At 45.1% G+C, this 14885-nt stretch overlaps 3 protein-coding genes across 4 annotated transcripts; all 3 read right to left on the reverse strand.

The window, feature by feature from the left end:
• Window positions 1-2985: 2985 nt before the first annotated feature.
• LOC128304873 (uncharacterized) lies at window positions 2986-3851 on the reverse strand. The gene is made up of 2 exons (XM_053042114.1): window positions 3130-3851; window positions 2986-3049 (listed from the first exon to the last, which is right to left on the reverse strand). The coding sequence occupies exons 1-2, from the start codon at window positions 3849-3851 to the stop codon at window positions 2986-2988; spliced, it is 786 nt and encodes a 261-aa protein (XP_052898074.1).
• A 3010-nt stretch (window positions 3852-6861) lies between these two features.
• On the reverse strand, window positions 6862-8428 carry LOC128304128 (uncharacterized). Its single transcript, XM_053041268.1, has one exon. It carries the CDS (start codon window positions 8426-8428, stop codon window positions 7055-7057), a length of 1374 nt encoding a protein of 457 aa, XP_052897228.1. The 3' UTR covers window positions 6862-7054.
• Window positions 8429-9630: 1202 nt separating this feature from the next.
• Window positions 9631-14678, reverse strand: LOC128301109 (ethanolaminephosphotransferase 1). Of its 2 annotated transcripts, XM_053037434.1 has the most exons (7): window positions 14112-14678; window positions 13655-13723; window positions 12771-13223; window positions 12371-12706; window positions 12130-12306; window positions 12023-12064; window positions 9631-11965 (listed from the first exon to the last, which is right to left on the reverse strand). In XM_053037434.1, the coding sequence occupies exons 1-7, from the start codon at window positions 14163-14165 to the stop codon at window positions 11909-11911; spliced, it is 1188 nt and encodes a 395-aa protein (XP_052893394.1). In that variant the 5' UTR covers window positions 14166-14678; the 3' UTR covers window positions 9631-11908. The 2 variants fall into 2 exon arrangements, with proteins under 2 accessions (XP_052893394.1, XP_052893395.1); XM_053037435.1 differs by having other exon boundaries at window positions 9631-12064.
• Between the last annotated feature and the right edge of the window lie 207 nt (window positions 14679-14885).

The following is a 14885-nucleotide window of genomic DNA, read 5'->3' on the forward strand; positions in this document are numbered from 1 at the left end:
ATTTCAAAAGATAGCTTTCACTCGTCCCCCTGCTCGTCCCTTTTCCCTTTCTGTCTTTTACTGTCCATCGACTTCCTCCTCTGGCATCTTCCAGATGACCTTTTCGCGAAGAGTTTTTGGTCCGTTCGAAGCTTCAACAATCCGCACCATGTCTAGCCGAATGGGTTTCGTCTCAACGAACCGGTCTGAGGATTCGGTTGTATTACGGGTCGAATTGCTGGTTTGGTGATTTTCCTTACTAACTGTCTCCAAGGCGCTACCATCCATTGGCAATGGTCCCACCTGATGGCGCTTCTTGCTAATGGTGATCGTTTGGTTTCTCACATTGCTCGTATTTTCCAACCGCTCGATCTTGATCTCTTCCGTTGCGAAGAGGGGTTCCGAGGGTTGTTGGGCCGATGGGTGATTTTGTTGCTGTTGGAAGCGATGCAGCTGCTGTTCCAGCTGCTGCTGCTCCAACTGTTGCTGGTGATTATGGTTGGTTTCCACACGCATATCATCCACCGCGTCATTATCATTTGTATTCATGAGAAAGTCGCTAATCTCGAGAAAGAACTTTGCCGGTAGGTTGTTACCGTTCACTTGCAACATTGAGGCACTTATGTCTGGAAGCGTTTGGGAGAAATTTTCGACCGGTCGCCTCTCCGTCGACGATGGTTGTTCCTCGGAAGGACGTCTCGAGGAAGCTTCCGGTTCAGAGGATCCGGTCATATCTATTCCTAGCAAACGAAGCACGGAATTTCGAATCAACTGTGCCATATTTGACTTTTGGAAGTGTTCCAACTGCGATTCTGGAAGCTGCAGTTGAACGTTCTTAATGCTCAGCCGTATGTTGGTTTCACCATTGACCTGACGCTGGTTATAGATAACCTTCTCGGCAGAATCGACCTTGTCATCATCGTCTCCGTCTTCTACGACACGATCGTTTACTGCACTTTCACGTTTCACTTTCCCTGCCAGCAGAGATGATCGCACATTTGAGCCGACTGATCCACGCCGCTTTGCATCCGTCACCAGCATCAAATGGAGCACTAAAATCGCGATCAACAAAGCGTCAAACAGTCTCATTTTCCACATTTCACTGCGTTACTTCCACACGGCTAAACCAGGGCGTCATTCGCCTTAGACGTGACGGGGGTAAAAAATCACATTCACTATCGGTTGTGTAGCGCGCTTATCGTTTCACACAAAGGCGCTAGACACGCGTGTCTCGATCGCAATGGTCAGTAAGCAATGTCCGCACGGTTCAGCAGCACTTCGACGGATGATGATCAGTTCCGTCGGAATCGCGTGCGCCCTATGCCATCGTGGCGAAGATGACAACGGTTCAAAATGGGGAAGGTGCCTCTCGTGACCCCTCTTGAAGATTGGGAACGATGGAGCATAGAAGAAAAAGAAAAAAACAGCAACAAACGAACACAAACACTTTCGGGTCCTGCCGAGAAGAGAAAAAAGTTCATCTCTTGTACACGGTGTGCTAGCATATTGGGTACAGTGAATAATTTTGCTTAACAATCATTTATTGTTGCTTGCATTGAATCCGAACCCTTCCATATTCAGAAAATCAAAGAATGAATTGAAGTATGTAATGAAATGCAACTTTTCCAGGAATTGTGTTTATTTAATTATGTATCGGTCGTGGTGAATATGGGAAGCACAAATAATGCCAACATACTAAGCTCTTAAGTATGCATTTTATTGGAACGGTCGTGAATTTCCTAACATAATTATTTTATGCATTACTCATCTAATTATTTATAATGCAAAATATAGTAACCAAAACGTATACTTATAAATACACTGAACACCGTACACGATCGATTGATCAGTTGAAATACCATTTGAAATACGTGACCGGTGCGTAGAAACGTGGAGAAACTGGGAAGCATCCGCGAAACAAACATATGACACACACATGCACACATACACGAATAATAAAACAAACCCAAGACACAGCAGACACAAAGAAATGCCATCCGTGGAAGGGAAACCATGGAAAGAGAAACCCAAAACAGGTGATTCGAATGATGCGTGATACGCGAACCTTTTGCCACAGAGCAGACCGTACCGCGCGATCGATCGGTTATGCGGATCGGATCGTAAACCTCCCGATTGGGCCAAGTTCAGTTTTACGGCTAAGGAAATGTATAAAATGGCCTTCCTCTATTGAGGGGTAAAAAATAGTGCACCACAGAACGTAGTTCCCGCGGTGAATTGAATAAGCTGCTAATGGACGTTAATTTCATGGTAAATTAAGTCATATTGGCGATCTCCATTTATTTGATTGGCCTCGCAAACGGCCACTTGTGCGGTACAGCTGCTAATTAATCAAACATTCAAACAGGAGTAAACTAGGAAAAAGAAATTAGATATAATTTTAAAAGAACTCCCACTTAGTTTAACTGAAGTTTAACTCAGCAGCAAACAATATTTTTTGCTAAGTTCTAACAAATTGCGTGATTACAAACCAATCGTGTCGCGCATATAAATTAGAGGAAGCAATCAGTATTCTTTGCCCTACCAACAAACCAGATTGACCCAGTTTTTGTGCCTCTTTCGGCGGGTCAGAGGCTCACTTATTGTTTGCCTTTTTATTTCTGTTTATATCCAAAGAAGCGCTATTAGCAAATATGCTAACAGAAGTGTGTTACTGCAAACAGGTTCCTCATCTGTTGCTGCGCGCGGTGTAGTATATTCGGGGCATGTTCTCAATCCATCTCTAATTTCACATCTATGACACTTTGGAACCACATTACATTTTCCTTATAAAATAGGTGGTTTATTTTGTGCGTTTCGACAAGTTCAGCAGGAAATAGTGGTTATAGTAAATGCATACTTCTTACTTCGCTACAAGTCAGTTGAGCATTGCCGAATCTTGCTGTTCTGCCTGCTCCCATTTTGCCCTACAGTTTATAATTCTCAGTCCAATAATATTTCTTTAACATTGTTCTTATCACAACAGTGAGCCTCCATGGACGAGACTGCTCACTCAACCAGCACGGTACGCTTCAGCAACGGTCTCAGCAGGTTGGCGACACGCAGCTTGTACCTGTGGAATAGAAAAGTGACACAATTCCGTTTACCTAAACGTGGCTTCATGTCATATCCTGTCGAGGGAACAACATTTACTTCCGCTTATGCTTACGCTTCTTCTTTCCGGCTGGTTGTTTGGGCGTTTGTTGTGGTGCTGGTTCGGCCAACTCACGGCTATCTTCGTTCGATTCCACCAAATCCGGATCTCGTGTTGCTGGAGCTTTGTCCACCTTAGTTATCAATATGGGGATGGTCTGTTGTGTAGACTCTTGTACGGTGTTAAGACGGAACGGGATTTCATCACGCTTGGGATTGAAAAAGAACGATAGCCCCTGGCCCAAAAGGCTGGCTGGCAGATTGGCGGGCAGGCCTTGGTACGGGAAGTCACTGGCGATCGACGCATCGGATGCTGGAGCCGCTGTCGTCGTGCTGGTGGTGCTGGAGGAAGACAAACTGGCCCCACCCGCAACAGAAGTTGATCCCGAGATGCTACCGTACGATTCCTCCGAACTGTCGTATTCCGATTCGCCGCCTGCAGCGAGTTGCGATGCAAACAGATCCAACAGTGTCGCTCCGGCAAGTGATGCGGATGGAGGCATTTCGGGAGCGGGAAGCGCAAGCATTACACCATCCACCGACACGTGCACGTTGGCCGTTCCATTCTGACGCTGATCGAACACCAGATCGTATTCATTCTCGAAACTATCGTCATAATCACTGTCGTCGTCGAGGAAGCTCGATACGGGCAATGAATCGATTCGTACCACTGTTAGCACAAGCAAAAAGCCCACCGAACGAACACTCCAAAATGTGCCCATGCTTGACGAAGGGTTAACTACGGCAGTACAATGAACTAACGGGCACAGGTTCCGGATCGCTACTAGCACCCAATCCGATCGGAGATGTTGCTCCGAACACAGCCTGATATGGAGTGAAGATTCTAGTGCTGGACCACAAGCATCCGACCCGTCCACTGGCAGAATTGGTTATGTTTTCCCGTTCTCTGGGAAGAATGTCCACAGGAAGATCGACACCGATCGTATCCCACTCACTCTCTCGTGAAAGTGCTTTCTTCGTGGTGCAACTTTTTTTGACCAGTGCCATAAAATCTCGATTCTCGCGTGCAATTCTGTTGGATAGCCTTGAAAGCGTTTCCATCACGGTTACACATTCTGGCTTGCTTATGCACAGTGGAGTCTGCATTGCTTTCCATGTACAGTGTTTGAGAATTTAGGGCTACAACAGGAGGCTACCTTTAACGATTTAACTAGGGCTTATGTTGCGTAAATATTAAATGGCATACTTCTAGAACTAGGAGCAGTCCGTACGGCGGCTTTTGATCTGAAACTTTCCGAGTCAATATTTGTTCAGTATATCCTTCGGTATCATAGAATGTATTACTTCGGTATCACTTGATATACTGTCATATATAATGCATCCAAATATTCTATGCGAAATATTTATAACAACCTGGAGCAAAATGTGAGGATTGTGGTTGCATTTGGTTTGTTACTCACTGTGCACACCATCCTACGACTTTCACAACGCGTTCTATAGTCTTAAGTCCGGTTCCCATTAGCTCGGTCCAGCCAAAACGTTTCACCCAAGGGGTCACTCTGAAACGAGAGACGTAAGAAAATGATGAAAACATCAATACCACTTGCTAGAAACCTCCACTTTGAAGCTCTACCGTAGAGAGAAAGCATAACCCGGCAAGTACCCGTGGTCAAGCTGCCAGAAGAGACAGAGAAGCAAAGAACCACATCCTCCAGGGCCACATCCCGAACAGGTTACCCCAAGCGTGCCAGGAGATGCCACCAACTTCACCCCATGACAGGGGTGGCATAGTATTCGGAGGGAGAGCTTTCGTTCCCTCCTCAAGATTCCTTGGGGTCAACGTAACTAACCGTTTCTTTGCCGTTTTTCTTCAATTCGAGTTTGTTTTAGCGCTGCGTGAAAGCTCGATCATCAGTTGAGATGTTTCTAGGCTAGAGGATGGAATAGGTGAAGTGTGTATGGGCAAAATAACATCGGTTTATGGATGTGCTTTTTTTGTCCGATCAAACTATAACAACTGGGGTTGGGGGGGGATAATTGACACTATCCGGAGACTTTTGGGGTTTTAAAAAGCTTTCTTGGCCGCCTTTGTTGTTACACAGGAAACATAAGCTAAGGGCGCATAACTCGATCGGAGGTATCGTGCTGGACTTAGAGGTGACCTTCGCCGGAAGCTGTCACGAAGAAGCGTTTTGTGTTGGACTGCGCCGAAGGCATGGAACGGTACTTCTCGGTGGTATCCAGTGAGTATTGAATTTCTTTTCTACTTGCGGCCAATTTCAGTAGCTTCTATTTCCGTGCCTAATGACGCCAGCAAGCGTGGTGTCGAATGCAAATAGAGGTTGCGTGAGTTCTTATGGCCGTTTGGCACGTCACAGAGCAGTAAACGAGTGTAATTAGGCCAATTTCTACTTTACCAATTGCATTCGGTAGCTGGACGAGGTAGAATGCATGGAAATTATTGTACACCAGAGGGTCTGTCATGGCATGTCACAACGCAGAGCATAAATGGAGCTTTCGCGATAAGCTTCTACATGAGCCTAGTTTTGGATACATATCTGAGTGTGATCTAGATTATCTCATGGCGCTGGCTCACATTATCAGGCAAACCAGCTTCAACTCTGAAACATTTCTGGTGTAGCCAATGCTGTGGCCGACAAATATTTTCTTGATCTTTATTATAAACTATTATTAAACTCGTAACCGAAGGAGCAGACCTTTTCACGTTGGCTGTTGGATCCAGACTGAGTTGTGCAGACTGCTAACGCTGCACGATCTGTATGTGTGTTGTATCCGTGAATACAATCCCTTGCATTGTTTTCAGTGCAACTGCTTGCGCAGTTGCGCTTGTAAGGACGGGGAACTGTATTCCAGGAATTGCTGTCGTTGTTGGGGATTGCGACTGTTCTCTATGTGCTATTGTCCTCTCTTGTTCTCTATGTGCTGATGCGTCTGGGAGTTGTGGCCGGTTCGCCACACTGGCATGACACAAAAAAACACCACTTCAACCCCAAAAAAAGTGGTGCGAATCACCTTCAACGAGGTGAACGATGCAGAGCAAACATCGAAACATCACTCGCTTAGTTTGTGTTCTTCGTCGTCACCTCCCGGCTTCTCGATCGTGCACGGAGCCAACAGTCCCGCTGCGTATCAAATGCGACATGTGCTCGATAACGACATTCACCGGAAAGTAGGTCGCGGAATATAACGGAATCGTTGGGGATCACCGGCCTTTCCTTTTTGTGTTTGTGTGTGTGTTTTTTTCTTGATGTTCTTTCATTCTTTCTCCGATACAATGGTCCCGCGCTCTCTTTTCCTAGCATTTAGTCCTGTCCAAGATCGTTCTTCTGTAGGTTTCGTATTGAATTTCCCACAAGTACTGTTTTTGCGATTAATCATTCGAAAATGTCCAATTCTGCGCGATGACGAGCTGCATTTTCAAGTCCCAGTTCCCCACGATCACGATCGTACCAGAGAGAAAGTCGTCCAGCCTGCGATTCTAGAGCAGAAAAATCGCTCCAAGGAATCCACTGTAGATTATTCTTAAAATACTCATCTTCCCGTACTCCGCATCGCCGAAATTCTTCAGGATCACCTCTTCCAACGGGTCCTACATTACGTCATTACATTATCACGTAGTCGTACACGGTACCGCGGGGCCCGAGCCTCGTGGTATCAGATTCGTTTGGTTCGTGGAAAATGGTAGCGAAGTGTCAAGGTTCCCCTTGTTCCCAAACACAAAACCCACTAACGCCGAACGCCCCACCGAGATCGAGTAGAATATGGCTTTTATTTGGCACGATGGCATCAATAAATAAAACAGCAGTTAAAAGGCAGTTTCTTTTAGCGCAATTGCACCCCGACTAAGCTCGCGAATCGCACGAGCTGCGGGAGATCATCCGTCCTTAGCACGCTTAACCTATAACCTAGCCACTATACGGGGGAGCTGCTCCTGTGCCGTGGCTCACGGTTGCACAAACTGACAGACGCCATAGCTGTCCCGCTTCCGGTCCGGGCCGCACTGTTCCTGTGCGCCAAGTAGCCGCAGCTCGTCCCAGTCCCCGTCCAGTGCGTCGGCATCGTTCTGCTCTAAATCGTCGTAGCGGTATTCGTTGTCGGGTTGTAGCTGGAGCTGCGTCATGTCGACGTCGGAGCGCAACGGCTCAAACTCTAGGCTGTCGAAGGAGGAAGGTGGATGGTGAGAATGGTACACGACCAGCCTGTTGTCCCCGGCGATACCGTCACGTCCCGGCGGTTCGGCCACGTTTCCGGCGTCGTTGCTCCGGCCAAGCAGTAGCGAGGAGGTGGTTCCGTCACGTTGTGGGTTGTGGTCCCCGTCACCAGGAAGGAGGTGATTGTTAGTGGCACTACTACTACCAGCGGCTACTACCAGGGTGTTAGTGTTAGGATACCCGCCGACCCGCAAAGCCCGCCCGCTGCCTTGCCCGCCGACCGGGAAGACCCGGGCGGTGTGCGGCTGGGGATAGTTACCTGACGCAGCCGGGAACCGAACCAAACGGCTCGACGACGCCGGTTCCACGCTGAACGTGAACGATGGTTTCCGGCCCGGCGAACTCGTATCGGCTCCATCAACGCTGCGCGCACTGCTGGACAGATCCACCTTGTACGGTGTTCGGCCCTCGATGAACTCTTCCGTCTCGAGCTGACTCGACCGTTGGTTGTTCTCGTCCAATACAATCACTTCAGGCGTTACCTGAGCGATCTTCTTGTGCGCACCGTGGGCTTTGTTGTTCTTGCGCTTATGGGACGCTTTGCGGGTTTGGTGATGTGCACCATCCTTCTTGTGTGCCGAGCGGGTCAACAGATCGAGCAGCGATGCACCGGACGACGAACCGGATGGGACGACAACGATTACAAAGTTTTCCAGATCGGCACGAATGTTGTATTTGCCCTCCTGGCGTTGATCGAACGTGATTGTTTTGCGAGGAGACTTAGTCGTTGGGGCCGTAGGCACACCGCTGACCGGGGCTTTTGTCGTAGTCGGTGCTACCGTTGTCGACACTGTTGAGGAATCACTCGTCGATGATGATGCTGTTGTGGATAACGCAGCCGTTGTTGTTGATTCGCCTTTCGTTGGTTTCGTTACACTAGCTGCGGTGCTCGTGGCGTCGTCGTTCAATGGTTCATCATTACTGATCGGCAGTTTCGCTGGGGTATTAAAGCTTTCGGGTGTCACAGGCTTTTCAGTTGCCGGAGGTTTTGTTACGGGCTCCACAGCAGATGTAATGGTGTTTGCCGTATCTTCCTTCCGTACCGTTGGTCCGGCGGAAACCATTGCGAACGTAACTACGCACAGTAAGAGCGTGACTCGTAGCATCTTTGCTGATATTTAACACACAGTTCCTCGAATCGATCGTTGTCTTTTGGAGCTTCTGTGTAGGATGTTGTAGCTCTTTTCTGGTTCAAGTTCAACGCGCGACTGCGCTCAGCATTATTCTCATCCTCGGCTAAAGCAGTGCGGTGGCCCCCAATTGACGATGGGGCGAATTGCTCCATCGGGAGAGGGTTTTGTTTAGGGGATGAAAAAAGGGAATCAGTCCGCGAGAGTCTTTTTCCACGAGAAGCAGCGAATGCAGAGAGGAATCAAGAGAAATCATTCAAGACACCAGCGATCGCGAGCAATCACCATTAAGAGGAAGGAGAATCTCCAAGAAAGAAGAATTTAGTAGTAAACAAACAGAAAATGATAAATATATGGGAGGACAGGGGAGAGATAATGTGGGATGAAAATCTAATCGAGATCGAGAGGGGACTGCCCCTATTTGATGACCGATCAGCATTACATATTGTGTAGATTGTTGCACTCTTATCAGTTTGTGAAGCAGATATTTCTACAATTATGCAAATATGTTACAAATTTCCGTTATAAAACGTTTACAAGCAATGTTGTGTATGTGTATGAAAGTAAGCATTTCATGAAATTCGTTTCAATCCAATCGGATCGGATCGGATGAAATGATCTATTTTAAAAGCACAGCACATCATTAGCATATCACTTTCTCAGGTAATGTATGCTAGGAATGAAAACAACTGCCGAAGGCATGTTCTGGAGTGCTTAATAAGCGTGCACCAGTGAACAGGAATTAGCAGAATCGCTCTAGAACAACATAACGGCATCGTGGATCGTTTAATGAGGCTTCTTGGCTACGGGACAAACTGGTTGCTGACTGGTCGGTCAGATGAGAAAGGAAAGCGCTCTGGAGCGATCTTCCACTAATTACCTATGAGAACAGTAACATTCGTACTAAACCTACATTGTTCTCTTCTCATAATGGGGTTGAATGCTGAAAAGTTGGGCAACATATTATTTATTCAGCTCAGTTAATAGCTCAATTTGATAACACTAAGATCACGACGTTGGCAATCAAAATTGAATATTACGCAATACCTGATTTGATAAACATTGGCCAAGGACTTTGATTGTTAATTTACAGCATGGTCGCATTAATTTTCATCAAAATCTTCAGTAATATTCGCCAATCGCTGCTAACTGGGGTCGACGCCAAGGGTTTCAAATAATTACTGACTTTTATTGACTTTCAATATCGGACATTTGGAACAACAAACATACAGAACTGATACAAAAACTGTTTGAATCTTACATGGGTAGGCAATAGCACCTTAACAAAGCCAGCTGGAATACAATTCGTGATTTACTTTGAAGCCACCTGATGTACTCTCCCTTTGCGTTCTGCGTATAATCGAGCTGATGTTGAAGTATTTGTCTTTACCAAAAATCAATAACTCCATTGCACATATCTCTATGTTTGGTAGCGTTCTCGTTATTTTTACTTTCTGTTAGTAGCAAAAAAGCTGGCATTGTTGTGTTGATTTGTCCCTTTTGCACGCTTGAATATCGATTTACGTTATTAAAGTTTAGCGTACATCATTGTATGCAATGCTTTGCTTAATCCATTCCATTTTCATAACATTGGAAATTTATACACCTGCAGATCATATTTCCCCAACTCTCCAAGGTGTCTCATTTGTTCGTACAAGGAAGCTTACAAAAACTTACACTAAGATGTTAAGTAAAAGTAGTTAATAAATTACGTTTAGAATTTCACACGACACCGTGCACACATATCATACAATTTCAATTAAAAAGGCTTTCGAAATGGATATTATTACGTGATGAATTCGCTTCATTAGAAACAAGGGATATGATATGGCACTGTGATAGAGAGAAAAAAGGGGACATATGTTTATGGTGCAACATAAACGAAGGTGTGTAATGCTAATAACATACAGCCATTGAAAAATCGTGATCTCTTACTTATTTGGTTTCATGCATCGCTATATTTTCATTTCAATTCACGAATCCTTAACCGTTACCACCGCACGGAGGTACATACAGGAGAACCGAACTATCTTTATGGCTTGCTAACAAACGCGGAATTGATTACTTAAACTGTAATATCAACATAACAAGAGACTTTGGGGGCATGAATTGTTTCAATCTAACGCGTACCACACGATAGAAACTCTTTCTGTCTACTCGTTATTGTCGTTATTTTTCCTTCTGGAAACTGTTAACATGTGTACAACGAGATCGTGGTTACTCTGTCGCTAATGGGTTGCTGCATCCAGGCACCGCCGCAATCTGTTTCTTATGTCTGCCTGTAACAAACTACCACCCTGCGGAACTATTCCAATCCAATCCTGCCTGGCTACATTTTCATCAATGTATTCCTTACTGTCTTCCTGAATGAGTTGTCACGATTATAAAATGCAAAAATCGCGTCTATGATGCAAAATACTCTATACAAATATGTCACGGCACAAAATTACGGTAATCATTCTGCATTAGCGGTGCATATATGATTGTAAACCGAACACGAACATCACGGTAAATCATGACGCAGCACCTCCGTTGTTTGATTCGTCGCGATATAGGCGATATAAGTAGCATTCACGACAGGAAACACCTGCACGGCCGTGGTACAGACACACACGTCATGTTGATTTTAATTTGTTAATATAATAGTTTCTTACAACGAGTGCTATGTACAGAGAAATGCATTGTAGTTACCGATTAGCATAATTTAAAATGTAGTTAGTACTGTCAAATACAAAGGACGAAACGGAGTTTGCATAAGGAAGAGCGAAGCGGAGGTTAGACATTAAATTACTTCTTTGGATGTGTATTATGCTTATATTTATGGAGTCACCAGTTCCGGGGTCAGTGGCTAATGCGTGTGATGTCGAGACATTCGGTAAAGTACTAATAGCACAGTAAGTGGTATGTGTTTAACGTCCGTTACAGTTTATGTGTAAGTAGTTAATTGTGAGGTATGTAGATGGGAGATAAATACCATCATGATATAACATGGTACCTTAAGATGCCGCTTTTTCGCCACTACTCCTGCTCTTTTCACCATTCGATATGGTATTGACCGTTTGGCCAATGAGTACTGATTGATTCAAAGGACTCTCTCCCTCTAAAACTTCATTATAGCATCAAAATAAAATACTAAGTTCCAATGGATTACCTTCTCAGGCGTTACAATTCCATAAAAATAGCCTAATCGAACCACTGCACACATCCTATTATGCATCGTTCGATTGTTAAAGCATTTTCGTCGTGATGGCGTTCTAGCTACTTTCACATCAAGCATGAAATATTAATTAAAAGCGTATTTGGTTCAAACTCATTGTGGTGTTCTCTGTTAACATATAGGACAGATTAGAGTTGCCTCACCATAAAGGCATGGTGCAATCAACAACTAAACGAAGTAAACAAAACCGATCGTGTTTCGGGGTTCAGTCCCGAAAACAACTGGCTCAATAAAACAATTCATCTGCGAACTTTAGGTGTATCCACAATTGACGTTCCTCTGGCGGACTCTGGAAACTAAACAGCATACAACCTTAGTATTTCCTATTCTTTGGATTCTTCCGGTTTTGTTACCATAAAGCAGCGTCGATTAAAGTGTGCGCACATTTGTTGGACCTGTAATTAGTAAGTCGTATAGTTACATTGTCAAACAATCTCTGTGGACGGTTTGGGACACTTACCACACCGGATCCATAGTGCCAATGACCTAGGGAAGAACCGATCACGAGCAAATACAATATCGGTCGTTCGAGCAATGGCATAGTAAGACTCATGACGACGGCCCCACATAAAACGCCCGTCATCCAGTTGAACGTTTCTGCTGTCGTATTGGACATTTGTGATACAATTAACCGGCACTGAAAATGAGAGATTAGTTGAAACCACATTCAAACACTGCAGAAACGAATGCATCATACTTACACTAATGTTACTAAAAATTGTACCCGTCATAATGTAGACGGCCCGCGGATCATGATTCATTATGTCGCTAGGCGACACAAACACCCACAGCAAACAGACGAACATGAAGCTACCGTACGTAAAGAGTGGCCGCATCGCTTCCTTCATCGTACGCATTTTTCCGGTACGATCTTTATACGATCGGTACATATTGTACACCACCATCGGTAGGTTGGACATAGCGCTAATGTGAAGGCATAGTTCCATCAGCTGCCCAGCGGAAAGACCCCACGGCAGTGCCACTTTCCATAACTGATAGCCGAACATCCACGTGGCTAGGTACATCAAGACGGAACCCTGCCGAAGAGTACAAGTTTTTGCATCATGTTTTCACGAACTCGAATGTCAATATAATACTTACCCACATGCCCAGATCGTATCCCCAGGGTAGGTACAGCACACCTGTATTGTACTTTTCCCAGTGTGATAGATAAAAGCTGAAGAATATCGTCCACATGATGTAGTACATGCGTATTGGTGGCACCGACGTGGGACCACGTCCAAATATGCTGTACAGGCAGGCCGGAATGAAAAACGCCGAGTACGAATCGAGCCCATGATCGAATAACTCGCCAAGAGGACCGGACAGCTTAATCCTTCGTGCTTGCTTACCATCGATACCATCCAGCGTGTAGGCGAGAAATATGTTTACAGCGGCCAGTGCCCAGAACCAGTTTGGGACCGGTGTCGTGTTTTCCAACTCCGTGCTCGCCCAGAACCCCCAATCGTACCACGAGAGCATCACAAAGTTGACTACAGTGAACAGGAAACCGGCAAACGTCATCAGGTTCGGTGCTATCCATTTTGGGAAGTACTGCAACGGAAACGGATAGAGAAAAGTATAAAGTTAGCGAAATGGTATTGTTTTTCGGTCATGACTGTAATTTTGGCAGCCTATTGCTATCTTCCACGCCTTATCAGTTATCACCGCAGGGGAACAGTGAAGGAAGTGGTAACACCGGTATGGTTTTATTTATGATGCAATCAACAATTACGATTCTTTTTTACCTATCGATAGCGACATTTTGGCACTTTTCTGGAGTGTTGTCTGTCGTTCCGAAGAAAACGATAAGACACCAACATACCGGACATACCTAATCATTGATAAGAGGCCGTTACGGGGCTTACACTTCATCCATCGACTCATCCGCAACTGAACGTAGCGTAAATGGGTGTACCAAAACTGGTTTCACGTTAGGAAACAAATTGCCACATTAAGAGCTTCTTACCGAAGCACAAACTTACCTCGACGAGCCAATTCCAAAAAGGATGCATAACATAAATACTGAGTGGCGAAGTGTCTTTAGCATTGTACTGAAACGAGAAGGAAATAAGCATTAACTTTGCTACTTCACTTAAAAATAGAAAGAATTTACGATGAACTGAAAACTTTTAAAGGAAAATATAAAACAAATATTTCACACACAATTCATTCACAGCCATTTCTAGAGTGGTACATGAAATACGAATTGTTGACTAAAAATAGATTCATAGAAAACATAAAAGTACATACAATGGAAGGGCAATATTTGGTCGATATTGTTCAAGGAAGACGCTTTTTTGCAAAAGCAAACCAATTTGTCCACAACACAACCAACAAACGGCGGTATATTGCTTACGCACGAAAATCTTTGAGGTATCCTGTAGGAGTCGCATTTGTGAAGTGTTTCTCTTACTTATGTAACGGGTAAAGGGTCCTCACCTTATAATTATCGAATCCAGCCAGATGCTCCTTGGTCAGGTAGGCGTCACTCATGGTAAGCTAGTAGCACGCAGCACGTTGAGTTCGCGGGGAGTTAATTAGGAAATCGTGCTTCACAATCGACACCCTCGTTCGGCTGCCTGACCGCTGTATTGACTAGAGAAAACCCCTCGGCTGCACTCGCACGGATGTCCTTGGTTCTGTTACCGTTGTACAATGGATTATGGGCTCAAAATCACTCTGCTAGCGCAGCAATGCTGTGTGGAATGTGTGGCCGTAAGGTGCAAAATAATCGCTGCTGGTCAGCCCGTCTACAATTTTGCCGGCTGAACGCGCCGCGATGATCGATACACACGCTGCACACGCTTTCGACTCAACGTTGCTTTCGTCCCGGTAAACTCATCGCAACCCGTTGCGCTTCGAATGGATTATGACCGCTGGACGGGAACGGGAACACGCGGCCACGATGTACGTACACGAAAAACCATCCAGCATGCAAATTGTTCGATTTTTCCTCGATCCACCGAGACGTTTTTCTATTGCACTTTCCACACTGCTATGCGTTGTTTGGGGGGGCTAGGACTGTTTTGACAGCTGTCAAACCGATGCTGAGCGGTAATGTGCGTGTGTACCAAGAGTACTATTTATTCTATTATTTGTAAGCAAAAGTACTGAAAAAACTTCATTTGCTGATAATGTTCACAGAGCTGCAGTGTAATGAAATTGAAAAATGCCTTATTGTCTTTTAGGTAAACATATAAATTTGAAAAAATT

This window comes from Anopheles moucheti, chromosome 3, assembly GCF_943734755.1.
Source record: "Anopheles moucheti chromosome 3, idAnoMoucSN_F20_07, whole genome shotgun sequence".
In the NCBI taxonomy this organism is placed as follows: Eukaryota; Metazoa; Arthropoda; class Insecta; order Diptera; family Culicidae; genus Anopheles; species Anopheles moucheti.